The sequence below is a fragment of the Hibiscus syriacus genome, unplaced genomic scaffold (assembly GCF_006381635.1).
Source record: "Hibiscus syriacus cultivar Baekdansim isolate YM2019G1 unplaced genomic scaffold, ASM638163v2 tig00111917_pilon, whole genome shotgun sequence".
NCBI lineage: Eukaryota > Viridiplantae > Streptophyta > Magnoliopsida > Malvales > Malvaceae > Hibiscus > Hibiscus syriacus.
The window spans coordinates 452,745-480,153 of record NW_024063213.1 but is presented as its reverse complement, the minus strand read 5'-3'; the positions used below and the strand labels follow the sequence as shown (position 1 = coordinate 480,153).

At 36.1% G+C, this 27,409-nt stretch overlaps 2 protein-coding genes and 1 pseudogene across 2 annotated transcripts; 1 reads left to right on the top strand and 2 right to left on the bottom strand.

Annotated features, from left to right (window-relative positions):
- Positions 1-13,830: 13,830 nt before the first annotated feature.
- On the top strand, positions 13,831-15,885 carry LOC120172934 (annotated as a pseudogene).
- Positions 15,886-16,450: 565 nt separating this feature from the next.
- LOC120172950 (transcription factor GTE12-like) lies at positions 16,451-18,575 on the bottom strand. The gene is made up of 6 exons (XM_039180267.1): positions 18,552-18,575; positions 18,389-18,472; positions 17,220-17,341; positions 17,033-17,099; positions 16,819-16,940; positions 16,451-16,676 (listed from the first exon to the last, which is right to left on the bottom strand). Exons 3-6 carry the CDS (start codon positions 17,310-17,312, stop codon positions 16,506-16,508), a joined length of 453 nt encoding a protein of 150 aa, XP_039036198.1. The 5' UTR covers positions 17,313-17,341; positions 18,389-18,472; positions 18,552-18,575; the 3' UTR covers positions 16,451-16,505.
- A 1,730-nt stretch (positions 18,576-20,305) lies between these two features.
- Positions 20,306-21,062, bottom strand: LOC120172933. The gene is made up of 2 exons (XM_039180257.1): positions 20,818-21,062; positions 20,306-20,596 (listed from the first exon to the last, which is right to left on the bottom strand). The coding sequence occupies exons 1-2, from the start codon at positions 21,025-21,027 to the stop codon at positions 20,306-20,308; spliced, it is 501 nt and encodes a 166-aa protein (XP_039036188.1). The 5' UTR covers positions 21,028-21,062.
- Positions 21,063-27,409: the final 6,347 nt, after the last annotated feature.

Sequence of the window (27,409 nt, the reverse complement as noted above, 5' to 3'; positions counted from 1 at the left end):
ATCCTCATCCGATTCAACTTTTATTATAAGTCGTTCAAACTTTTTAATCGATTCTTTCAATTCAGAAACTTCATTGAAAGTTGGGCATTTCTTCCACAAAATGGAGAAAAATCCCTTATAACATCCACCCTTCTAAGGTGTTTTACCTAAGTCATATCGTGTCCCATTTTTGTCGGTTTAATTCTCGACTTTCTTTTCAACATTTTCAACTTTCTAACCTTTGTCTTTAATACCAACATCTGAACATAGTCAGAATCATCATACATTAGTAAAGAATAACTTTACTCTTAATAAGCATCATCAAGTATATATACAACTATCAGTAACTTTTGACATCCTAGTGGCATGTATACACTTTTTTACTCAAAACAACCTCGGTTTAGTCCTAGAATCGGCTAAACTTGTAGCTCTGATGCTAATAAATGTAACACCCATAACCCGTATAATTATACATATACAGATTGTAGATGTCACTTGAATATTTTTCAAACGTGGTTACTGATTCCAAATATGATTTAAAATTTATTTCCTTAAAATGGTAAATGATATTATATAAATATCATATCATATGAATTTTGTTTCATTATAACAAATTTAAAACAAAATGTTTTTTATGAATAGTGAACAGTAACAGTGAACAGTGTATCGATTCACTACTACAGTACGTGAATAGTGCACCGATGGACAAAACATCGAATTAAGATTGTGTATCGATGCACTGCTACAGTCAATTCTGAAAAATACATATAAAACTCATAAAAATTTAACCTTTCATCACTATACAATTTACCATTTTGTTTCCAAATTTATTCAACAAAACAAATTGAATATTATTAATTACATGCCACTATCTAAATCAAATTCCATCATAGGATGCCTTACTGATATTGAAATATACTCCTCGATGCTTGATGTCACTTTGAACTCTTTACTCACCACTGTCTTTTTACCTACGCATGAAAATCATCACACGCTAAGTATAAACTTAGTGAGGCAATTAAAACCTTTAACAGTACAATACAATTCATGCATGATTTTCAATGTCAAAAATCAAATTTCCATAAAATCATTTTACTAACATATCCAATAATTTACCATGATCAAAATAATATAAAATCTCTTACCATTTATACCATAAGCTCGTAAGCTTATTTTACCAAAATACTTACCATTTAAATTCCATAAGCTCGTAAGCTTATTTTATCAATATACTTGCCATTATTCATAAGCTAGTAAGATTATTTGCATACTTACCATTTATTAACCAATAAACCGTAACTCATAGCCCATAGTATAATTGTATGAGGGACCCGGTATAGGAGTCAAATATTGCACCGCAGCGCTGAGGTCGAGCTTTGCTCACCTAATAATGCACCGTAATACTGAGATCGGGATTTACCCACCTAGTACACCGTAGTGTTTTGTATTGTGTCTTCACTAGACACTTTGAGGCCTAAACTATGTGTCTTCTGTAGACACTCTAGTACTACCTAATATGCAACTGCTAGACTATATGGCATGCCATTAATACCACTGAACCTCAATAACATACTTGGGCATATAGTCAATTTTATTTGATCCATCCATGGCAAAGTATATTATCAATATTTAACATTGGGCAGTTCATACGCAAAATAGCATTCATGGTAAAATATTACATTTCCATAATCAATGCATTATAATTTCATACTATGACATATCAATGTCATGTCAATTTATAAAAATATGACATAATATCATGCGGATATAAACAAGGTTGACTTATCGCAAGTCTTTCTGATGATGTATAAAACATCCATGTATAATTTCATGCATGTATTGCACTCACTTTGACACTTTATAATTTCCAAAATATGTGTCTCACTATTGTCCACAATAAACCCTTTTTATACTTGACTTGCTTCACTTGCAAATCAATCATAATCTATATAAATCACAATTCATAACGATTACAAATGTTTGTATTGTACTAACATAAACACATTCCAAAATAACTCCATAATATACTTGAACTCATTTTCTATCAAAATATTCAATACTTAATAATTACTATAACATTGGAACCACTTTTCCAATTTACCCAAAATGGTCCTTCACCATTTTACCACTTAAATTCTTAATACCAATAATTCGAGCATAATACATCAATTATATAACACTTACATAACAATCCATCAATTTTCTATATTCAGACAACTCGCACTACCTTTAAATAATCTGTATTTTGTATTGATGTACACACTGGAATTTAATTCTGTGTTTTCCGTTGAAAACTAGACTCGAATACAAATCTATCCATATAAATAAATCATTCTAATTCATTATGTACAATATATGGTGAATTTTCAAAGTTGATCAACAGAATCTGTTTTGCAGAATCTGTTGTCCGAATTTTCTGACCTTTCCTCGGTTAAAAATTCATATTTTTTGTGTATACACCTTGAAATCGATCCTCGTTTATTTTAAACGAAACTATATCGATATATGAACACAAATATATAAAAATAACCTCGAAATTATTTTTATATAATTTCTGGTGAAGTTTCTAACCTACTGCCAGATTCAAAATCCAAACTGTTTTCTTTAACTTCATTCTTAAGTTCTTCATCAATTCTTACAACCAATTCTTTAAAATCATTTAACTCTTCATAACCCATAAAACACAAGAACCCCTTCTTCAACTCAATATGAACTTGAACACTAACAATATTATCATGCAATATTGGTACCAAATGATAGCGTTTTTCACATATAACAATTTTCTATTTTCAGCATACTCAAAATCCTAACGAAATTGCTTGAAAATTGAATTGAAGTTTTCTCTTACCTTTGAAGAAGCCCACATCTGGTTGGAGAAGAAGATGAACAAATTTGGATGAAATGTGGGGAACATCTCATCTTGATTTACATTTCATTCCAGTTTAAATGAATATAATATTTATTTAGTTGAGATAAGAACAAATCACCCTTAATGAATCTTCTTATTTACCATAAAACCATGACAACTCATCCTTATCATATTTCAAAGTCAAAGCTGAATTATTTTGACTTTTATTTCTAAAATTTCCCTTGAATTTTTCAAATCTTGCGTTTTAGTCACTAAATTTCAATGTTTCGATTAAATCTAAAAAATTGCACATTTCCAAACCAAATTTCTCTGATCCAAAATATTAAAATAATTTTTCCAACCATTTTATAACATCCTTCAAATTTTTGTAAAGTTCCAATTCGATCTGAAATTACCGATTCCTTATCGGCTTTAACCCTTTCTAATTTTTCTTTACCAAAATTTCAAATCCAAACATATGATTTCTATAAAACCCCACTCTCAAGAGTAAACTATCTATTTATGGAATAAAATTCTTTTTAGGAAATTATCACTTAATTCCCTAAACTTTTTCCCAATTTTATACTTTGACCATCAAACTTTCCAAATTTTCATTTTGTTCATTGTCTAAATTTTTGGGCTATTACAAATATGATATTTAGAACCCATCCACAGTCCGAGTGTTTAAAATCAAAAGTTGTGATACCACCAAATGTAACCCCCCTAGAACCGGCTTGGATGTTACAACCGAATGTAGCACACGATGTATACATAAACTTTTTCCATATTTAAAGCGTAAATAAAATATATTTCAATGAATAAAATATATATAATGGAAAAATTATAAAAAATATACAATGGTAAAATTTATACGGTAAACATATACTAGCATTGAAAGTCTATATAAAACATGTTCAGAAACAAAATACTGATAATACGGATACATAAAGACAATAGTAAAAACTTGATTCACCAAAATATAACAGAATGGGTATAAAAAAAATATACAGTTATACAAAAGGAAGAACGATCGATCCTCCTTATGTCAAGTCTTCTAGCCTACTGTCAAGTGATATATGCAAAGTTAAAATTAAATAGTATGCTAAAAAGCTCAATATACTCCTTCCGATGTATAAAAATATTCAGATAAATACTTCAGTAAAAGTTATTTTATAGATAGAATGTGTAGGTTCTCCTGAACCATACACCTATCTATACACCCGATAAGGACCTTATACTAATAGCATAAGGACTTGAGGTAAAGATTTATCATATGCACAAAGCAGAGGAGTTTGCGATAATGTCTTACAAGTCATAAGCCTGAGATACTTCCTCAATCATACCCCCCCTAATGTCAGTAAATATGCATGTGTTTGAGTAAAATCAGTAGTTAAATACTTTAAAACATGAAAACATAACATAATTTGAAATCAGATACAGAAATACAGTAACCACAGATCATATCAGAAGTAGATGGTAAATCATATATCATATAGTCAAAATTTTAAATATTATCAGGAACAAACTTGTATCAGTCTAAGAATTTGGATAAGGTAGCCTAGTGCTGAGCCTCCCTATAATGGTCAACGGCAGTGCTAGATCATATGAATCAAAATAACTGAATCAAAATCCTAATATAATAATAAACTATACTTAAATAATTTATGGAAACCTACGAGTAGTTCTCGAAGAACATGGACCGTACGGATCTACTAGAAGAGAAGCACTGGATCTAATCAACCCTCGATGGGGAGAAACTTGAGTACCTTCATAAAAATATAATCTCATACCAATTATATATTTAATCTCAAATAATTATACAGAAATATTAAAAATGCTAAGCATTTTCGGGTCAACGGGCTTATTTCGGGGCTTTTGGGTCAGGGTTTGGCGAAAAGAACTATAAAATCAGACTCAGTCGAAAAACGTCAAGATGAAGGTTTTTGAAAAAACAAAGTCAATGCAATCAATAGTCAAAGTTAACATATATAAATAGTTAATGACGACGTTCAATGGGGTCAACAGCTCAACTCAACTTGGCTGGATTGGTTCGAATTGATTAGATTGATTTATTTTGGTTCAGTTAGGCCGATTTGGTTAGGCTGATTTGAGTCAAACGGTTTGGGTCGAATGGGTTAGATGGGTCAAACATACTGGTCGGGTCAGATATGGATCAACAGGTCGAGTTTACTGGCTTCTAGACGCCCACCAGGAGGTGGACAAGCCCCACATGCAGTGGTAATGCACGGGGCCACGTGCGGGGTCATTTTGGGTCAAAAATATTACGAAAAAATTCTAAAATATGTTTTAAAGAGTTTTAAAACACTTACAAAGCTCGGTTCACAACGGTAAACGACGGAGAGCTCAATATCAACTTATCAAAAACTTGCACTATCTCACCCATCCACACACCGATAATGATGAATATAAGGCAAACACCGGTAGATTTGGGATGACGTAAGAATTCCATTGGTACGAGTAGTGTAGCTAACAGAGCTACAGTCGGCGACAAAAGATTGTTTGAAGTTTCTTGGGTAAAAGTTTCTATAAAAAGAAAGTTGATGGTGAAAGAGGTTTTGGGTTTCCAAAAAGGGGAACTCTTAGATTTTGGGGGTTTATAACCTAACCCATTGGGAAAATGGAAAAATTATGCCATAAGTCCTTGAGCTTTTGTTGCTTTCAGAATTTGGATCTAAATTTAACTGAAAATTTATTTTTAGTCCTCAAATTTAACCAAAATTTCAATTTAATCCTCAGAATAAATTTTAGAAAAATTTAGCCCAAAGTTGGGATGGGACAGGACCACCGGAGATCCTCCGAAAATAAATACAACTTTTCTTCCTTAATAGTTAATATGTATGTTTTACCACCAACTCTGTGTAACTTTATCTCCCTAAGCCCCCAATCTTGTAACCTCATCGTAATACTTCTTACGCTACAAAACAGAAGCCATAGTACCCACAAGGCACCTCCTCAGCTTCCAGACGTCTCTGTCCTCGACATGGCCAATAAACCTTTTTCGTACAGACAACTACTCGATCTGATTTTCCATTTTTTTCCTTTCAACCAATACTTGCACCACATCTTTTGGGATCTATTTCTTCACTAAAGACTTTTTTTCTCCATATATTTGCCTACATGTCTCACAAAGCTTACCAAAATTCTAATATCATTTATTATGAGACCATTTAGCCTTTGTAACATTCTTGAAGCATCTTCCCTGGAACCAATGCGAATGAACGCGAACCTTGATCCTCTTATGCTCCTTTTACTTACTATGTAAACGCTACTGACTCCTCGCCTTCTGAAAATTTTCCATAAACCTTTCCAGTGCAGCTCCAATGAAAGATTATTCACGAATAACGTCACAGTTGTAGCTCCGACCATTATAAATAATTTGTGGGTCGTGGAGAACCTTGGTGACCACATTTTGACGACCTTGATGATTAAAATACAAATGTTAACTAGGTTACATATACTACGCTTTAAAGCAGCAGGATTGATACAAAGCTTTACTAAAAAATTACAAAAAATTAGACCAAATATCAAGGAGAGTAAGGACTTGGGACCCGATTGTGGTGTTGGTTTTTTGGCAAAGTCCCAAATTGGTTGTGTATAAGGAGGAGGGGAAATTCTTTTGTTATAAATAGAGCCATCCTCCTCCTTAGTTAAGCATCCCACAAATATAAGCCTTCTTCACTATTAAAGGCTATTTGTATTATTTCTCTCTTTGTAATATTTCCTCTATTAGTGAAATATTATTTTAGTAGTGTTCGAGGAGGTAGGCATAATTTTGGCCTAACCTCATTAAATCTTGGTGTTCTCTTTATGTCTATTTAATAGCTATTGTCGGGTATAGTTGTTGTTAATTATTGTCCTATTAAAATTACTTATCTTGGTAGTTTTGTCTAAGGAAAGTGGGTTTTAAGAGGGACCATTGTGACCCCTCCTCTTTCCTGGGAATCTACCTTGGGGTAATTTTTAGTACAATTGTTTTTACACTAGTCACCTAGATAATAGTTTTCAAGGTGAATTTGTTATTATTGGTGGAAATTAACCCGAATTCCGCAACAATTGGTATTAGAGCTCTTGGTTTATTTTAGTATGCTCTTTGGTTGCGACTTAGGCTAATCTTCCACATCAGAAAAAATTTCCTTGGGATAATTGGCATTCCGCATTGACAGCTATTAAATAGAATTTGTAGCAGAAATGGAAGACGCAACAAAAACATCCACATCATCGTCAACAGTTGTGACAAATATTAGATTTGTAGTGGAGATTTTTAATGGCATCGGTCATTTCAGCATGTGGCAAAGTGAGGTTCTAGATGCCCTATTTCAGCAGGGTCTAGACATTGCTATTGAAGGAGAGAAACCAGATGATGTTGAGGAGAAAGAATGGAAGAGGATCAATAGATTGGCATGTGGTACTATTCGATCGTGTCTTTCTAGAGAGCAGAAGTATGCATTTTCTAAGGAAACTTCTGCAAGTAAATTGTGGAAGGCACTGGAGGAGAAAGTTTTGAAGAAAAGCGGTCAGAACAAGCTCTACATGAAAAAGAGATTGTTTCGCTTCAACTATGTACCAGGTACCACTATGAATGATCATATTACTAGCTTTAATCAGCTGGTAACTGATCTGATGAATATGGACGTGACTTTTGAAGATGAAGATCTGGCTCTGATGTTGATGGGATCACTTCCTGATGAGTTTGAGTATCTTGAAACTATTCTACTTCATGGGAAAGTTGATGTGTCTCTCAGTGAAGTAACTCATGCCTTGTATAGTTATGAATTGAGAAAGAAAGACAAACAAGAAAACACAAGTGTCGAAGCAAAAGCTCTTATTGTTAGAGGCCATTCGAAGAGTCAGAATAAAGGAAGGAGAGGGAGATCGAAGTCAAAGTCCAGATTGAGCAAAGATGAATGTGCCTTTTGTCGAGAAAAAGGGCACTGAAAGAAAGAATGCCCCAGGCTAAAGAACAAAGGCAAACCTGAAAGGGGAAAGGCTATCTCAGAATCAAATGTGGTCGAGTATGATGATGCATATTCAGATTTCGTATTCACTGCTACGCCATCAACCAGCTATTCCAGTTCATGGCTGTTAGATTCAGCTTGTAGCCACCATATGACCCCCCGATAGAGAATGGTTCTTTGATTTTAAAGAACTAAAAGGTGGAATTATCTACACAGCAAATAATTCCCCTCTTGACACACTTGGGATTGGTTTAATTCGCTTGAGGAATCAGGATGGATCAATCAGAACCTTAACAGGTGTCCATTATGTACCAGATTTAATGAGAAATCTCATCTCTGTGGGAACCTTAGAGTCAAAAGGTTTAGATGTGAGGGCAAAAGATGGGATTATGAGGATTATCTCTGGTGCACTGGTGATAATGAAGGGAATCCGAAAAAGAAACAATGTGTATTACTTTCTGGGTAGTGCAATTATTGGGACAGCAGCAGTGGCAGCTTCTACTGATGAACAGGAGTTAGAAGAAACCAGGTTATGGCATATGTGCTTGGGGCATGTTGGTGAAAAATCCTTGGAATTGTTGATAGATCAAGGATTATTGAAGGGTGCTCGGGCTTGCAAATTAGCTTTTTGTGAGCATTGCATCAAAGGGAAGATGACGATGGTGAAATTTGGAACAGCAATCCATAATACTAAAGGTATTTTGGATTATGTTCATTCAGATGTATGGGGGCCTTCCAAGACAACTTCATTGGGAGGAACACACTATTATGTCACCTTTGTTGATGATTTTTCCCGGAGAGTTTGGGTGTATACAATGAAGACAAAGGATGATGTGCTAGGAGTTTTCCTTAAATGGAAAAAGATGGTGGAGACTCAAACAGGAAGAAAAATCAAACGTCTCTATACAGACAATGGTGGAGAGTACAAAAATGATCCATTTCTGAAAGCCTGTGAAAAAGAAGGTATTGTTAGGCATTTTAGTGTTAGATCTACACTACAACAGAATGGGGTGGCAGAGCGTATGAACCGGACATTAGTGGAGAAGGTTCAGTGTATGTTGTCTAATATTGGGTTAGGCAAAGAATTTTGGGCTGAAGCTTTGGTTTATGCTTGTCACCTTGTCAACCGCTTACCATCAACTGCTATTGGTGGTAAAACACCATTAGAGAAATGGTTTGGAGAACCTGCTACAGATTATGATTCCTTACATGTGTTTGGTTCCACTGCATACTACCATGTTAAGGAGTTAAAGCTGGATCCAAGAGCAAAGAAGGTGATCTTTATGGGGATCACCTTTGGTGTGAAAGGCTATCGTCTTTGGTGTCCATAAACAAAGAAAATAATCTTCAGCATGGATGTTACCTTTGATGAATCTACCATGTTGAGAAAGGTGACTTCAGAAAAATTGGAGCAGACAGATGAAACTCCCAAACAGGTGGAGTTTGAAGGAAGCATAATTGACCCAGTCAGTAAAGAAACTGATGTTGACTCTCCTATTTTAGAAGAAGAGTCAAATGAAGAAGAGGTTCGGACCCAAGAACCTCCACAGCAACATGAATCAATTGCACTCAGAAAGGGAAAGAGGACCATTAGACAACCTACTCGTTATGCTGATATGGTCTCTTTTGTATCACCAATTGCAATCGATGACGTTCCTGCCACTTTTAATGAAGCAGTCCAAAGTTCAGAACATAAAAAGTGGAGGATCTCCATGAATGAAGAAATGCAATCCCTTCAAAAGAATCAGACGTGGAAACTAGCTAGTTTTCTGAAGGGAAAGAAGGCAATTGGGTGCAAGTGGGTATATGCAAAGAAATATGGATTTCCTAACAAGAATAACATCCGCTACAAAGCAAGATTGGTGGCTAAAGACTACGCTCAAACGGAGGGAGTTGATTATAATGAAGTATTTTCTCCAGTTGTAAAACATTCCTCCATCAGAATTTTGTTAGCTTTGGTAGCACAGTTGGATTTGGAACTAGTTCAGATGGATGTAAAAACTGCATTTTTACATGGAGACTTGGATGAGGAAATCTATATGACTCGGCCAGATGGATTCAAAGTTGCTGAAAAAGAAGAGATGGTGTGCAAATTAGAAAAATCTCTATATGGATTGAAGCAATCTCCAAGGTAGTGGTACAAGCGATTTGACAAGTTTATGATAGGGAAGAAGTACACAAGAAGCAAATATGATCATTGTGTGTATTTACGCAAGCTACAAGACGGATCATATATATATCTTCTTCTTTATGTTGATGATATGCTGATAGCTTCCAGGAGTCAGACAGAAATTGCGAAACTAAAGACTCAATTGAACAGGGAGTTTGAGATGAAGGATCTTGGTGAAGCAAAGAAGATTCTAGGCATGGAGATATCAAGGGATAAGAAATTGGGGAGGCTTTGTTTGTCTCAGAAAGAATATCTGAGGAAGGTACTAAAACGTTTTGGCATGAATGAGAAGTCAAAACCAGTTAGTACACCTCTTGCTCCTCATTTCAAGCTCGGTGCATCCATGTCACCTAAGGATGATACAGAACGGGAATACATGTCAAAGGTTCCATATGCAAGTGTTGTTGGTAGCTTGATGTATGCAATGGTGTGTACGAGACTCGATATTTCACAGGCCGTTGGGGTTGTGAGCAGGTATATGCATGATCCTGGAAATGAGCATTGGCAAGCTGTGAAATGGATTCTGCGGTATATTCTGAACACCGTAGATGTTGGTTTGGTCTTTCAGCAGGACAAACAAGATGGTCAGTGTGTAGTTGGGTACTGTGATTCAAACTATGCAGATGATTTGGACAAGCGTCGATCAACTGCTGGTTATGTGTTTACTTTTGCAAAGGCACCAGTCAGTTGGAAGTCTACCTTACAGTCAACAGTGGCTTTGTCTACTACAGAGGTAGAGTATATGGCAGTTACAGAGGCTGTGAAGGAGGCAATTTGGCTTCAAGGGTTGCTTGGTGAATTGGGAATGGAACAGAAGCACATCAAAGTGCATTGTGACAGTCAGAGTGCTATTCATTTAGCAAAGAACCAGGTTTACCATGCAAGGACGAAGCACATCGATGTTTGATATCACTTTGTACGAGAGATTCTAGAAGAAGGTGAAGTCATAATCCAGAAGATTCGGACCACTGAGAATTATGCTGATATGTTGACAAAAGTGGTAACTACGGTCAAGTTTAAACATTGTTTAGACTTTGTCAATATTGTTACAAATTGAAAGATGAATTTGTAGACACTCTGAAGATTGAAATTTTGAGAGATGTGTGTGGAATTTGCCAAGGTGGAGATTTGTTGGTTTTTTGGCAAAGTCCCACATTGGTTGTGTATAAGGAGGAGGGAAAATTCTTTTGTTATAAATAGAGCCATCCTCCTCCTTAGTTAAGCATCCCACAAATATAAGCCTTCTTCACTATTAAAGGCTATTTGTACTCTTTCTCTCTTTGTAATATTTCCTCTATTAGTGAAATATTATTTTAGTAGTGTTCGAATAATTTTGGCCTAACCTCGTTAAATCTTGGTGTTCTCTTTATGTCTATTTAATAGCTATTGTCTGGTATAGTTGTTGTTAATAATTGTCCTATTAAAATTACTTGTCTTGGTAGTTCTGTCTAAGGAAAGTGGGTTTTAAGAGGGACCATTGTGACCCCTCCTCTTTCCTGGGAATCTACCTTGGGTGATTTTTAGTACAATCGTTTTCACATTAGCACCTAGATAATAGTTTTCAAGATGAATTTGTTATTATTGGTGGAAATTAACCTGAATTCCACAACATGTGGAGGGTGTTCGAGCGAAGTTAGTGGGCAGGAAGAGCAAGACTCTGTCCTTTGCAAGAAGAGTGACTCTTATTAATTCGACTTTATCTCCCCTCCCCTTATATTACATGTCTTTATTTGAGGTGCCTAAATCTGTATTGCAGAAAATTGAAAGCCTAAGGCGTGGTTTCCTGTGGGATAATGTTAATGGAAGTAGAAAGTTAATTCGTGTCACCTGGAAGAAGGTCTGGTTGCCGAAATCTAAAGGAGGAGCGGGTGTTGTTAACCTTCATGCGAAGAACAAAGCTTTATTAGCCAAATGGTGGTAGAGGTTTGATGTGGAGGAAGGAGCTCTTTGGACGAGAGTTATTATCAATAAGTATGGCGAGTCGAATAGAAATTGGGTTATGAAGACTTCAAAGGCAAGGAAAATGTCCATTTTGTGGCGTGGCATAGTGAATAAATGGTGTAATGAGGAAATAAGTAAATGGATGGGAGTTGATGAGTTTAGATGGAAGGTGGCGGACGAAAAAACTGTGTTGTTTTGAGAAGATATTTGGTGCTCCAATGAGCCCCTAAGGCACAACTTTCCTTGTCTTTATAGATTATCAACACGTAAAGGGGAGGTGGTGGCTGCTTTGGCAGTAAATGGGGGGCTTTCAAGGGGTTTAATGGGGCTTATTTTTCTCAAGACCATAACTGGAACGCGAATCTATTCAGTTGGAAAGACTTTCCAATTAATTCAAGGAGTTAATTTGATCTTTCATACTCCATACCGGATCATATGGATACACGATAAGGTAGGGGATTTTTTGGTAAAGAAACTTTTTGAATTAATTGTGAATGCGGAGGTGGAGAATTCGACTTTCAATTTTGGTTGCTTGTGGAACTTAAAGGTCCTTCCAAAGGTTAGGAGCTTTTGTAAATGTTTAAGTTGAATAGAATTCTGACAAAGGGTTTCCTAATGGCTCGAGGGATTGTCTTTGAGGTAGGCCAAGATATGTGCAGATGGTGTGAGTCCTCCTTAGAAGATGCAGATCACTTGTTTGCTGGCTATATGTTCATAGCCAATTTTTGGAGTTGCTTTCGTCAATGGTGGAATTTATCGAGGGCAAGTCCTTGTGATATAGATGGTTTGTCTAAATTTTGCTTTGGATCGGGTTTGTCTGGGAATATTAGAAGTGTGTGGCTTATTTCCTTCTCAATTGCTTTGTAGTGTATTTGGATTGCAAGGAATGGAGCGGTCTTTAAAAGGAAAGTGTGTAAAGTGGAAGATTTAATTTTCAGCACAAAATTGTTCTCCTTAACTTGGTTGAAGGCTTCGAAGGATGATTTGGTAAATATAGACAGTTGGTGGAGCTATTCGAAAAAAATTTCTACCATTGACTCTCCTGGGTAGATCGTTGGAGTGGATAAGGGAGGTCCAGTGAAAGGACTAGCAAAATTCAGGGTGGCTGGAGTGATGAAAGATGGTTTATCTGGGTGTGGTGGAGTGCTATGCTTGGTTGATGGGGTGTTGTGTGCAATATTTTTTGGCCATGTGGATAGTTTAGGGGATGATTTTGCTATAATATCAACCATTAAGATCCCCTTGGAGGTGTTTTTAGAGGCAAAAGGATTGGATGTTGGGGAGTATGGTTGAGATCAACTCTGATTTCGGATACGGTGGTCGTGCCACTCCATCGCCCGAGGGAATTGTGGCCATTGCTTCTGGAAGTAGACAGTCTAAGAAGGAAAATGGGTAGAGTTCACCTTTGTCTTGCTAGTCGAAGAGTTATTGGCTTGCCCATGTAGCTAGCGCTAGAAGGATTGCAAAGAGCGGAGTTGTGTAAAGCTTGGTGGCAAATTCATTGGGATTATTACTCTTTCTATATCTCTTCTGTTGCTTAGAAGAGAGTTGGGTCAAGAATAAAAAATTTCCAGAGATTAAATAAAGGATTGGTATTTGATTAAATATTTTCCTTCTTTCTTTTGCGTCAAAAGTGAGTTTATTAGCGTAAAGATTTTTCTCTTTTATTTTTTTGAGAGAGAAAAGAATTTAATTTCTTTTTTTTTCCTTTCTTAACGTGTGTTTATTAACTACCTTTTTAATAACGATGAATTTAATGGTTCAATGCAAATGTTAAATACGTTACATATACCACACTTCAAAACAGCCGGTTTGGTACAAAGTTCTACTAAAAAATTAGATCAAATGAGAAACTATATATATAGCCATGAATCCTTTGACATTTCATCCATAACAGAAGAAGGGGAAAACAAACAATGAAAGTGGTGGCATGCACATGGATGCTATTCTCTATGTGCCTTTTGGGGCATCGTCTCATAGTTTACGGAGAAGCCGATGAGGGTCAAGTCCTCAATAACTTTCTCGACTCTCGCTTGTCGAGAAAACCATCTCCTGTGATGCGTCTTCCGGCACCGTTCGATGTAGACACCGATAGCATCCAGCCTCAAGATGGATCCATGGAGGCTGATAAAATCAGTGCATTGCCAGGACAACCTGACGGTGTCGATTTCAACCTTTATTCGGGATATGTCACTGTTGATTCCAAGGCTGATAGAGCTCTTTTCTACTATTTTGCCGAGTCCCCCGAGAACTCTTCAACAAATCCTTTGGTTTTATGGTTCAATGGAGGTATGGTTCATTAATTATTCGTCCGGTTTACATTCGGCTTAATTGATCTGATTTCGGGAAATTTCAGGACCAGCATGTTCGTCGTTAATCGGCGCGATGGCGGAATTAGGCCCTTTCAGAGTAAACAACGACGGCAAGACACTTTCCCGCAACAATTATGCATGGAACAATGGTCAACTTCCATTTAATCGGTTGCTTTAGATTTATGTAGCTATGATAATAAATTTAACTAAATTTCGGTTCGGTTTCGACAGTGACGAACGTACTCTTCATAGAATCCCCGGCCGGAGTAGGCTTTTCGTATTCAAATACGACCTCGGATTATCAAGTATGGGTGACAAAAGTACGGCAAAAGATGCCTACAGATTCCTCATCAACTGGCTTGAGAGGTTCCCTCAGTATAAAACCCGAAATTTGTACTTTGCTGGTGAGAGTTACGCTGGCCACTACGTGCCTCAGCTTGCGAAAATTATTCTTCATGAAAACAAAAAATCAAATCCAACACCTTAAAGGCATCGCGGTATGTTTGAATCAATATTTATTACTCTCAACTTCTTTTATTTTTTAAAAGTATTTGTATTCGACGAATATTCGAATATATTTTTCAGGTCGGGAATGGTTGGATTGATGATCGAACAGACTATTTAGGCCGATATGATTATTTATGGACACATGCCTTGAATTCAGACGAAACCAATAAAGGAATCCACACCTACTGTCATTATTTCAATGATACAGATCCAGAACAATGTGCAAAATTCATCAACAAATCCCGTATTGAGCGTGGAAAAATTGATTGGTACAACATTTATGCCCCACGTTGTCAACTCAATTCTTCTTCGTCCGATTCGGTAAGACAATACGTATAAACCCGGACGTGAAACATATGATCTCTCAAAAGTGACGACATGAACCAATTATATAATCATATGATCCTTATTTCAGATTAACGGTTTCGATCCATGCTCGAACCACTTTATTTCATCTTATTTGAATAGAGCAGATGTTCAGACAGCTCTCCATGCAAAGGTTTCAGCTTGGGATATATGCAAGTAATTGTACCCATGGTCTTGCTTCTGTGTCCTGAATTTTAATTTGAGTAAATGTAAACGTAACCATATTATATTGTACCACTCAGCCTCAAGATGTATCGTGGCTGGACTGATAAAGCTACAACTATCTTACCCATCATCAAGAATCTCATGGCAAATGGTATCAGAATTTGGCTGTACAGGTAAAACCCCAATTGTTTTTTTTTTTCCATTCGATCGGTTCATATAATCATCTTTAAAAAGCGACATTCGATAGATTCAAAATTCGATTATTTTGCAGCGGTGACTTAGATTCGATTGTACCGGTTACATCGACCAGATATGCCATAAACAAACTGAAGCTTCCCATCAAGACTGCTTGGCGCCCATGGTCCACGGATGAGGAGGTAAGACCGAAACCGGAACACCAACATTTCGTGTTAAATATCGTGTCAAATAGCGTTGAAATGTCTTAACAATCAGGTGGGAGGATATGTGGTGGAATATGACAGTCTGACGTTTGTAACGGTGAGAGGCGCCGGTCGTTTAGTCCCGAGCTACCAACCGGCTCGTGCTCTTGCCATGATTTCCTCATTCCTCGGAGGGGCTTTGCCTCCACCAGTATTAATTCAGAACAAGAACAGAAGATGATTATGTTGATGCTCGTTTATAGTTTTTCAACTAATAATTACATGTACGAGATAAATGTATCATTCGAATAACCAGTAATGCGATATCCATTGATCAATCATTTTTCGTAAAAACATCAAAGAGGACAAATGAACTTCAAAATAGTGAAAATAACATCACATAAAAAATAATTAAAAAATAAAAGATACAAACTACTGTCATTATTGGAGACTAACGGATGTGGAAGATAAATATCGTCTACACTAACATAAAAGTGAGTATTACATTGACAGTTGTCTTCATCAATTTTTTTTAATAGCATATATAAAATGATTTTATTTAAGAAACTTTAAACAAATTACTTGTAAACGAATGAGGTTTGGAAACTATATTTCATCCTTTCTATATAACAAGAAATATGTTTTACAAGATAACAACTTTCCTACACAAATACTTCATTTACAATCAATGTTATCATTTTCTTTGTTCTTCTCTTACAATTTTTTGAGCTCACGCTACGAAGCAATTTAACGAGCGGCTAGCATCAAAATCCGAGGATTCCGAGCAAATAATACTACCGATCCAGAACAGCCTCCTCATCCTCGTCTTCCAAGAACTCGTCTTTGAAGAACAAACCGAGCTTATGCAAAGGGTTCTCGCCAGTTACCACACCATACGCTCCTACAATCCACTCTATCACGCGGTACGCATTTTCGACCATGAAACTGATAACTAGATAGACAACATCCGATCAGCATCTCCAGTTCTTTTATAATCTCCAGGTTTTGTTCAATCTCAACTGTTTTCCCCATCTGTAAAATTCAAACCCCGTTCAGTTTCTTAATACACTAGTGATTATAGTGGTCTACAATAGCCTTTGCTCATTCACATTAGGTCTACTCTAAACCCAGGCTTGAAATACAAGCAAAAAAATCCGAAAAACAAATAGTAAACCTTCTGCAATGCAAGTCGAGCAGCTTCTCTTTCTAGTTCCCGTTCCCTTTTCAACTCGGCCTCCGCCTTCATTCTGGCAGCAGCTTCTGCAGCTCTGATTTGAGCTTCAAGCTTTGCCTTCTCTGTACAGAATAAAAGAACAATGACCCCCAGCAATTAGTAAATCATCAACAATTCAATAAAATACTATTAAGTCAAGAACAAGAATAATCACCTTCACGCTGCATTCTTTCCATTTTTTCCTTTTCCTGCAGCAACTTTACCATATCAGCTTTATCAACCTATAACATTAGCAGCATAAGTTATTATTAAACACCATCAAGACGAGAAATTCACACCAATGAACATAAAACTCCAAGCACAACATTCAAAATAGAAAAGATATAACTGCGTAAACTTACATGATCAAGTAGTGTCTTCTGTTGAGCTTTCAAAGTAGTGTCTGCAAATCGGCTTTTCAACATTGCAGGTTGGAGAGCCTTTTTCGGTGACATTTGTGCGCTAAAAATAGGAGTTGACAATCCTATATAAAAAAATGGTTATTTATCAATTAGTAACTAATTGTAGTATTCATTCCAATAGAAAATATGAAAGAAACTCGTCTGCCAAGGCGTAACTTACATGATGCATGTATTTGGTCAAAGAACTGTCATAATATGTCACTAAGAGACAAGCTGATTCAGATGGTCAAAATGTGAAGTTCTTCATCCTTTCCATTTCATAAGAATATTGGAAAAAAGTATAACAAAAATCAAATGCCTATATTTTCCCTTTATTATCAGCTACAAACCTATATAGAATGGTTGCTCGAGGGTCAATTGCATGCTTGAATCCAAAAGTCATTTCATACTTATATAGATCATGTTCTTTTGACTTGATTAAATAGGTTAAAAAGTAATTTTCTTAATCTCATTACTTCTCAATTGCTACCACATACCAGTCAGTTTTAGGATAGTGTAGTATTGTTGCTTAAAAAATATGAGCTGTACATTCACAACCATCCATATAATGTGATTCATATAGGCTTTTAGGATGGTATTTGATTTAAGTGATTGAAGCTATATCTGATGTGTTTTCCAAGCCAAAAAACCACAACTTTAATATCTTTTCTACTAATATTATGTATTAGTCAGTAGAGTCAGGAAACAGACTATAAATCTAAAACTGTAAAATAGCAGAGACAGACATCGAACAATACAGACTATGCAGTTCAGTCACGTAACCAAATAGCTAGGGTTGCAATAAAGATAGATTTCCATCCACCAAGTCTTATCCAATCATACTAGGAACATGTACTACATATCATGACTTTGAGTCTACGAATGATAACTTAGCCGACACTCTCACCCCTCAATTTGAACAATGGATTCCACTCGGTCCTTTCTTTTGAGAAACTCCATGATTACCACAATGATTTGTTTTCTTTTTCCTTCTAGAAAATTATGATATTTGAATTACCCGAATGTAATAGTGCAGAAAGTTAAAATGGGTCATTTTCAGGACAGTTTCTCAGTTATGAAAGGCAAAACAGGTAAGAACTTAAAAAGTTAATATCAGCAGATAAACTGACCTTCACCAGAGCTGGCATCTGTTACAGGAGTTGTAGGATGAGAACTAAGACGAACATTCTCTTCATCGATAGCACTTACAGAACCTTCACATTTTTTGAAAGAATTATTATACTCAGATCAAGAAAAGAAATATCGTGATATATAATCAAGATATTTCCTTACCATCAGAATCCTGATCAGAGTTGGTTGCTCATTTGTGATGTCGATGTGCTTTTTGCCTGGCAGTCCTATGATTTAATATAAAATTTTTGTAACATATTTAAAACCGCCGTTTTGTTATTAAAATAATTTCGACTTCTTAATTAAATAGAAAGGAAAATGTAATATAGGAAAACAGGTCGATCCACAAGGACTATGATTTTTGTGATTTAGTAAAATTATTTTTTGATTTTAAGAAAATATAGAATTACAGATAAAGTTGAAAAAATATAATAAAATAAATAATTATAAAAAAAGAAAAAATAATAAAATAATAAATAATGAATTAAAAATAGTAATAAAGATAAAAGGGGGATTTTAAATTATTTAAAGAAGTATAATGAAATAAAAATTAAATAAACAAATAAATAAATTGGGATAAAGAAAACTTATAGTGAAAACAGTCTTAGACTTCATGTTCACCTCAAATTCCTCGGATCATTGAAACATATTTTTACTTTAATATTCACGTCGGTTTACAAGGACAATTCTTTGTGCCAACTCAGATTATATCATTTCAACAATAATTGATTTCGATCTTAGTTTCCTCTTAACAAACAATTTTGCTAAGTGTGTTCTCGGGAAGTCGAATATGCTTCAATAAGCAAATCCTTCTTCAAACGTTAACCATAACAACATCCAGACCAATATCGAAATTGTTTTGGTTTGAAAAGTAAGCTCAGAAAACAAAGAGAAAAATCCGAAGCGATTTAAGTACCTTACAATTCTCACGTTTAAATTGAGCTTCGCTTTAGTCTTCGGCTTGAAAGAAAATTAGCTAAGCATGACCAATGTCATACTTAGCATAATTGAAAATGAAATTCTAAAGAAAAATAAAGGAGTATGCGAAAATAGAGAGAAAGCTAGAGAGAAAAAGAAGATTTTATTATCATATGAGAGATATATGTTTCTAGGCTTACCCTTAGAGGGTATTTATAGCCTTCAAATTCTTAAAAACAAGCTAAAACGTCTTAAATTCTAATTAAAACACTTAAAACTAATTAAACTAAAATACCTAAAACAAAGATAAAATATAAAAATAATATCTTAAAACTTAATTAAAATACTAAAATCTATTTAAACTAAAATACCTAAAACAAAAATAAAATATAAAAATAATATCCTAAAACTTAATTAAAATACTAAAACCTATTTAAACTAAAATACCTAAAATAAAGATAAAATATAATATTTAAAATATTATCCTAAAACTTGAGTTTAATTCAAATCCGAATTCCAGAAACGTGCGGGCAATCTATTCGTGCTTCTAGAAACGCTGACTGGATCTTCTAGAAACTGTCACGTCAGACCGTGTCATGCCCAAAGTCGTGCCCATATCTCCAGCCGTGACCTAATAATAAAAAAAATTACAAAATGTCTTCCTTTTAGTGTAATTTCCAAACTCTTACGTCTTGCACAGAAAATGAATTATATGAACAAATAAATAACAAAAATCAATAATTAAGGAGTATTTTAAAAATAAAATATTAACTAAATTAAGCATTTATCACATATTTCATGAACCTAATCATAACAATAAAAAAAAACAATCATGTGTACCAGTTTAGAGGCATCGTCGCGATCGCTACACACTCTAGGACCTCCACCCAACTATCCTTCTGAAGTAACATCTACACCAAGCCAAAAATAATATTCTTAGAAAATTAAAGGATATTTCGGCCTAAAATGAAAAAAATAGAGGAAGAACAATTTATCAACTAACAATTTGAAGACACAAGGTGTGAACAGCATGGACTGCTACATTGACACTTTATGCTGCCACGTGAATTGCGTTTGCAGGCACGGGACCTCAATGGTGGCTTGCCACTGATAGACCCTTTAGTACACCCACCACTGTTAGCAGTACTGGTGCCTACAAGACACATTGTAAATTGGCTCCAATAATGAGCCACAAAGCAGAGACTGTATTCTGGCACTTTGTACCTTTTTTGTAAGTTTTTGCCTGACAAGTTGCTCACACTCTTCTCTTCCGATTTAGGAAGCTGAACCTGTTAACAAGCCAAGAAACTAAGCATCAAAAGCAACTCAGACTTCTATGATAATAAAATAAAATAAAATGAGTGACGGCATAATTTCAAGCCAGGACTAAGGTGCATAACTCTGACTTATTTTGCAAGCATTGTTCAAACCCAACCTTTTTCTGTCAAATTAAACCAATTAAAGAGTACATAAGCATGTCTGTTTATAAATACCATATATAGTTACTCACTTCTGCTGCTTTTACATTCAAAGTCATCTTCTCAGCCTTCTCCTCTGATGTTTTGGACATCTTCGGCAAAGAGCTATTCCTGGATAGTTGTATTTTAGGACAACCCCGCCTTAATTCATCAACATCTTTCAGTTGTACACTCGAAATTTTACCATGCGCATTCAACTTTTCCTCCAATGATTTCCATCTTGCCTCAAAAAATTCATCCATTTCTTCCGCCTTTTTATGAACATTATTAGATGGGGGATTATACAGCATGCATTAGAAAATGTCAGCTTTATATCAGCCACAAATTCTTCAATGCAGAGGTAAGCTTTCATTGCTAGCTTGGACTTAATTGTACTAAAATCCATTGGGCTTTTTATTATTGAAAATTAAATCACAAACAACCGTTTTACCACACAAGACGATCACACATGTTGGTCGTTTGACTTTACGTCTAGACGAAACTAAAAAAATATTCTTCTCCATTGTAAACCAAAGAGTGTTGCAGAGTTCATAAATACAACACATGACAGGAAATCACCCTAGCTTGTAAAGCATCAATTTTATATGGCCCCCATTATTACACAAACTTTTTTTCATAAATTAAAAACGAAAATATATGGTCAGTTTCAAGTATGAACAAGTGGTGTTTACCTCATCTCAAGCATTAGTTTTTTTTCTTCGTTGAATTGAAAAAACATTTATGCTCCCTTCCTTTACAGATTTATAGACATGACAAGAAACAAGCAATGATTCACATGATTTACACGAACAAAAGTGTCTGCAGGAGCTTTAACCCATATAATAATTGCTATTGCATTGGTTGTTGTAATTGATGTCAAGGAAGTTGAAGGGAAAAATCCGTTGGCTTTAAAGTTATACATCGAAAGAACAAGTGTAGCAAACTTGACATTAACATATTTATCATCGGACTTCGAGAGCTTTGTAGATGGTTGACCTTCAAAGACAAACATAGAAAGATCAATGGGGTGGCGTAGTGTTGATGCTCCACCAATTAGGGTGATTTTCGGCCGTCAGTGGTTGTACAAGTGAGCTCTACTGTAAAGTAAAAAAGGGTGGCTGTTGATTTTTCAACAAAAGGAGAATGGTTTTGCTGGCAGAAGAATTCAGTGTAAATTGTCAAAAAAACGGTGCAACATTTGTTGATTTTGATAAAGGGTTTAATTATATTTTAGTCATTGCACACTTTAGGGTATTTATAATATTAGTCCTTAAGCTTTAACTATAAATACCCTAGCCCATTTACCTTCAAAATCATCCCAAAATCTTCTAGTTCTCTCTCAAGTGTGTTTTGTAAACACCTGTAAATTTTCTCTTAGTAAAAGATCTGCAGCAGTCCGGAGACGTAAGCAAATTGGCTGAACTCCGTTATCAATTTCAGGTATTATTTTTCCGCTTTTATTTCGCAATCTCATTAATCTGGTTATAGGGAAATTACTCGTTACTTGTTTATTTCCCAACAACTGGAAATCAGAGCTTTTGGTTGTGAATTTTGTCAATTTTTTATGAGGTTACTATTCACATGAATAGTGAATTTTGTGAATAGTAAAAAATTTCGGCGATACGAATTTATCGACAGAGGTGTTCTAATACACGGTGGTTCGCAAGAATTGTCAGAAACGATCCAAACGAAGCCAGATTCGAGTGGGAGCGAAGGCTGTAGACGAAGGGAAGGTGAAAATTAAAAAGTTCGATGGTGCGGACTTTGGCTTTTGGAAGATGCAGATTGAAGATTTTCTGTACCAGAAAAATATTTATAAACCTCTCTCAGGAAAGTAACCAGAGGGCATGAAGAATGAAGATTGGACTCTTCTCGACAGACAAGCCCTCGGAGTTATCCGACTGACGTTATCTCGCAATGTTGCTTTCAACATAGCAAAGGAAAAGACCATGGCGGGTCTTATGGCAGGTCTTATGGCTGCTCTCTCCAGTATGTATGAGAAGCCATCAGCCTCAAACAAAGTGCACTTGATGAGGCGATTATTCAATTTGCGGATGGCGGAAGGGGCATCAGTGGCTCAACACCTGAATGAACTCAACACAATCACAACCCAGTTGAGTTCAGTGGAAATTGAATTCGATGATGAAGTTCGAGCTTTAATTCTCTTATCATCTCTACCAGACAGTTGGAATGCTACTGTTACAGCAGTTAGCAGCTCGTCGGGAAATAGTAAATTGAAATTCGACGATGTTTGGGATCTGGTACTGAGCGAAGAAATTCGACGGAGAGAATCGGGTGAAGCATCAACCTCCTCAGTCTTGCACACGGAGTCTAGAGGGAGAACTTCAGAAAGAAATTCAAATCGTGGCAGATCCAAATCCAGAATGGGAAAATCAAGAACGAGAAATAAAGATTTTACCTGTTATAACTGCGACAAGAATGATCACTTTAAAAGAGATTGCCGAGCACCGAAGAAAAATACCGGCGTACAGGAATCTGCCAACGTGACAGAGGAGACAGTTGATGACATGATTCTAAGCGTCAACAGTCCGATTGAATCATGGATCTTGGATTCAGGAGCATCTTTCCACTCCACCCCTTGCCGAGAAATCATGGAGAACTATGTCAGTGGTGATTTTGAGAAGGTTCATCTAGCTAATGATGAAACCTTGAATATCGTCGGAAGAGGAGACATCCGACTAAAGTTGCCAAACCATACCACCTGGACACTGAAAGGTGTGAGACATATTCCTGGTCTCAAAAGAAATTTGATTTCTGTTGGACAGCTTGATGGAGAAGGATATAGCACAACCTTTTCAGGCTGTGAATGAAAGATTACCAAAGGAGCACTCGTCATTGCTCGTGGTAAGAAAATTGGTACTCTCTATGTAACCTCAAATTTAGAGAATATCATTGCAGCCGCAGATGCTGATGAAAAATCAAACCTATGGCACCAAAGGCTTGGCTATATGAGCGAGAAAGGGATGAAGACACTTTTGTCAAAAGGGAATCTGCCGGATCTAAAGAATGTAGATGTCGAACTATGCGAGGATTGCATCTTTGGCAAACAAAAGAAAGTCAGTTTTGCAAAAATTGGCAAGACACCCAAGGTAGAAAGGTTAGAGTTGATTCATACTGATGTATGGGGACCATCTCCAGTTCCATCTCTTGCAGGCTCATTATATTATGTCACCTTCATCGATGATTCTACAAGGAATGTGTGGGTTTATTTTCTAAAGAAGAAATCAGAAGTCTTTGATACCTTCAGAAAATGGAAGGCCATGGTGGAAAATGAGACTGGTATGAAAGTTAAGCGGTTGAGGTCTGATAATGGAGGAGAGTATAGAAATCGTAGATTCAGAGATTTTTGCGTAAACAATGGGATCAAGATGGAGACAATAGTTCCCATGACACCGCAGCAGAATGGCGTAGCAGAGCGCATGAACAGAACTCTGAATAAACGTGCCAGAAGCATGAGGATACATGCCAGATTACCCAAATTTCTATGGGCTGAAGCTATCAACACTGCAGCTTACCTGATCAACTGTGGGCCCTCAGTTCCTTTGGATGGCAGAATACCAGAGGAAGTTTGGAGCAAGAAAGAAATAAACCTTTCACACTTAAGAGTGTTTGGTTGTATTTCTTATGTACACATAGACTCTGCTGAAAGAAGTAAACTCGATGCTAAGTCCAACAAATGTGCCTTTGTTGGTTATGGAGGTGATGAGTTCGGTTATCAGTTTTGGGACTATGAAAATCGGAAGATCATAAGAAGCATAGATTTCATTTTTAATGAGAATGTGATGTACAAAGACATGTCAACTGTAGAATCAAGCAGCTCAAATACCAAAGCTGAAACAAAGGAATTTGCTGAGTTCGAGGAGATTTCTAGAAATGATGTTCAGATCAATCCTGAAGCAGTTCAAGAATAACCAGGCACACCAGAACTGAGACGCTCTTCCAGAATTCCTAAACCAACCCAACGGTATTCTCTTTCTTTGCACTACTTGTTGCTGACCAACAATGGTGAACCAGAGTGCTATGATGAAGCAATACAAGTGGAGGATTCAGTCAAGTGGGAGTCTTCCATGAAAGATGAGATGGACTCGCTTATGTCAAATCAGATGTGGGAATTAGCTGAATTACCACCAGGCAAGAAAGCGCTCCACAACAAGTGGATTTACAAGATCAAAGAAGAGCACGATGGGAGCAAACGCTACAAATCAAGATTGGTTGTCAAAGGCTTTCAGCAAAAAAGAAGGTATTGACTACAATGAAATTTTCTCTTCAGTCGTAAAACTGTCTACAATCAGACTGGTGTTGAAAATTGTAGCTGTAGAGAATTTACATCTTGAGCAGTTAGATGTAAAGACAGCTTTCCTTCATGGCGATTTTGGAGGAATAAATCTATATGAGGCAGCCAGAAGGCTTCATAGAGACAGGCAAGAAAAACATGGTATGCAGGTTGAAGAAGAGCTTGTATAGTTTAAAACAAGCTCCTAGACAGTGGTACAAGAAGTTCGATAGCTTCATGAATAGCAGTGGTTTTACCAGATGTCAAACAGATCATTGTTGCTACATCAAGAGGTTCGATAACAACTTCATTATTTTATTATTGTATGTTGATGACATGCTCGTTGCAGGCTCAGACATGCAAGAGATTATAAACTTGAAGCAAAAATTGTCGAAACATTTTGCTATGAAGGATCTGGGCGCTGCGAAGCAGATTCTTGGGATGAGGATTAAGACAGGCACAAAGTCGGGGAGTTTGGTGTTATCACAAGCTGAGTACATCAACAAAGTACTCTCCAGGTTCAACATGCAAGATGCTAAACCAGTAAGTACACCTTTAGGTGTTCATTTTAGACTCTCCAAAGAACAGTCACCAAAGACGGAGGAAGAACGTGCACACATGGTGAAGGTGTCGTATGCCTCAGCAATTGGAAGTCTGATGTATCTCATGGTTTGTACCAGACCAGATATTGCTCATGCAGTGGGAGCTGTTAGCAGGTACATGAATAATTCGGGCAAGGTACACTGGGAAGCAGTCAAATGGATCCTTAGATATTTGCAGGGTACCACAAACAAAGCACTTTGTTTCAAAGGTGGAGATACGATACTGACAGGCTATGTAGATGCTGACTTAGCTGGAAATGTTGACATCAGAAGGAGCACTACAGGGTATGTCTATACTCTAGGAGGAACCGCAGTGAGTTGGGTTTCTCAACTACAGAAGATAGTTGCTATCTCCACAACCGAAGCAGAATATGTCGTTGTTACAGAAGCCAACAAGGAAATGGTTTGGCTCCAAAGTTTCTTGAAAGAGTTAGGCAAGAAACAAGAAAACAATATCTTGTATTACGACAGTCAAAGTGCTATCCATCTAGCAAAGAATCCGTCTTTTCAGTCCAGGACGAAACATATACAATTGCGATATCATTTTATTCGGTCTCTTCTGGAAGATGAGATTTTGAAGCTTGAAAAGATTAGTGGAGCTCAAAATCCGGCAGACATGTTGACAAAGACGGTGACTACGGACAAACTGAAGTTGTGTTCAGCTTCAGTTGGCTTGCTAAAATAACAATACCAGAAATGTTGTTGCATTGATCAAGGTGTGAAGACAGATTAAAATCAGTTTTCAAGTGGGAGATTGTAAAGTAAAAAAGGGTGGGCACTGCCTGTTGATTTTTCAACAAAAGGGAAATGGTTTTGCTGGAAGAAGAATTCGGTGCAAATTGTCAAAAAATGGTGCAACATTTGTTGATTTTGATAAAGGGGTTAATTACATTTTAGCCATTACACACTTTAGAGTATTTACAAGATTAGTCTTTAAGCTTTAACTATAAATACCCTAGCCCATTTAGCTTCAAAATCATCCCAAAATCTTCTAGTTCTCTCTCAAGTGTGTTTTGTAAACACCTGTAAATTTTCTCTTAGTAAAAGATCTGCAGCAGTCCGGAGACGTAAGCAAATTGGCTGAACTCCGTTATCAATTTCAGGTATTATTTTTCCGCTTTTATTTCGCATTCTCATTAATCTGGTTATAGGAAAATTACTCGTTACTTGTTTACTTCCCAACATCTACAACACTCCTCGATTCATGGAAGAGACGAACAGAAAATAAAATGATTTTTAACCTTTCTTTTTAACAACTCAAGTTTTGAGAAATCAAACGGCTAGCATATGTGATCATCTCGTGTGACAAAATGGTGCCAGATCGTCGGTTTACTGTGTTACCACCACATCAGCATTTTGTTACTCTTAGTAACGGTTGTTAACTATGAGTAACTAATTTATTATAAATCGATAACGTTAGTAATCAATTCGTTAGTTTTGAAACTTTAATTGGGTAAACAAAAACTTACTAAAAAATTAGTGACCATTTATATAGTTTACCCAAAGTACTAAATCTATAATTTACATATAATATAGATACTAATAACAAAATTTGACCTCAAATAATTGTTTTATTCATATAAATTCTTCTGAAAATACAATGACGTTGAGTCTTTGATTGAAAATGATATTACATATCTAAATTATATATGTGTATTCAAATTACAACAAGAATTCCTTCAAAATTATGAACCTATACATACATACATATATATATATATATAATTATTAAGAGAATTCTCTCCCTTT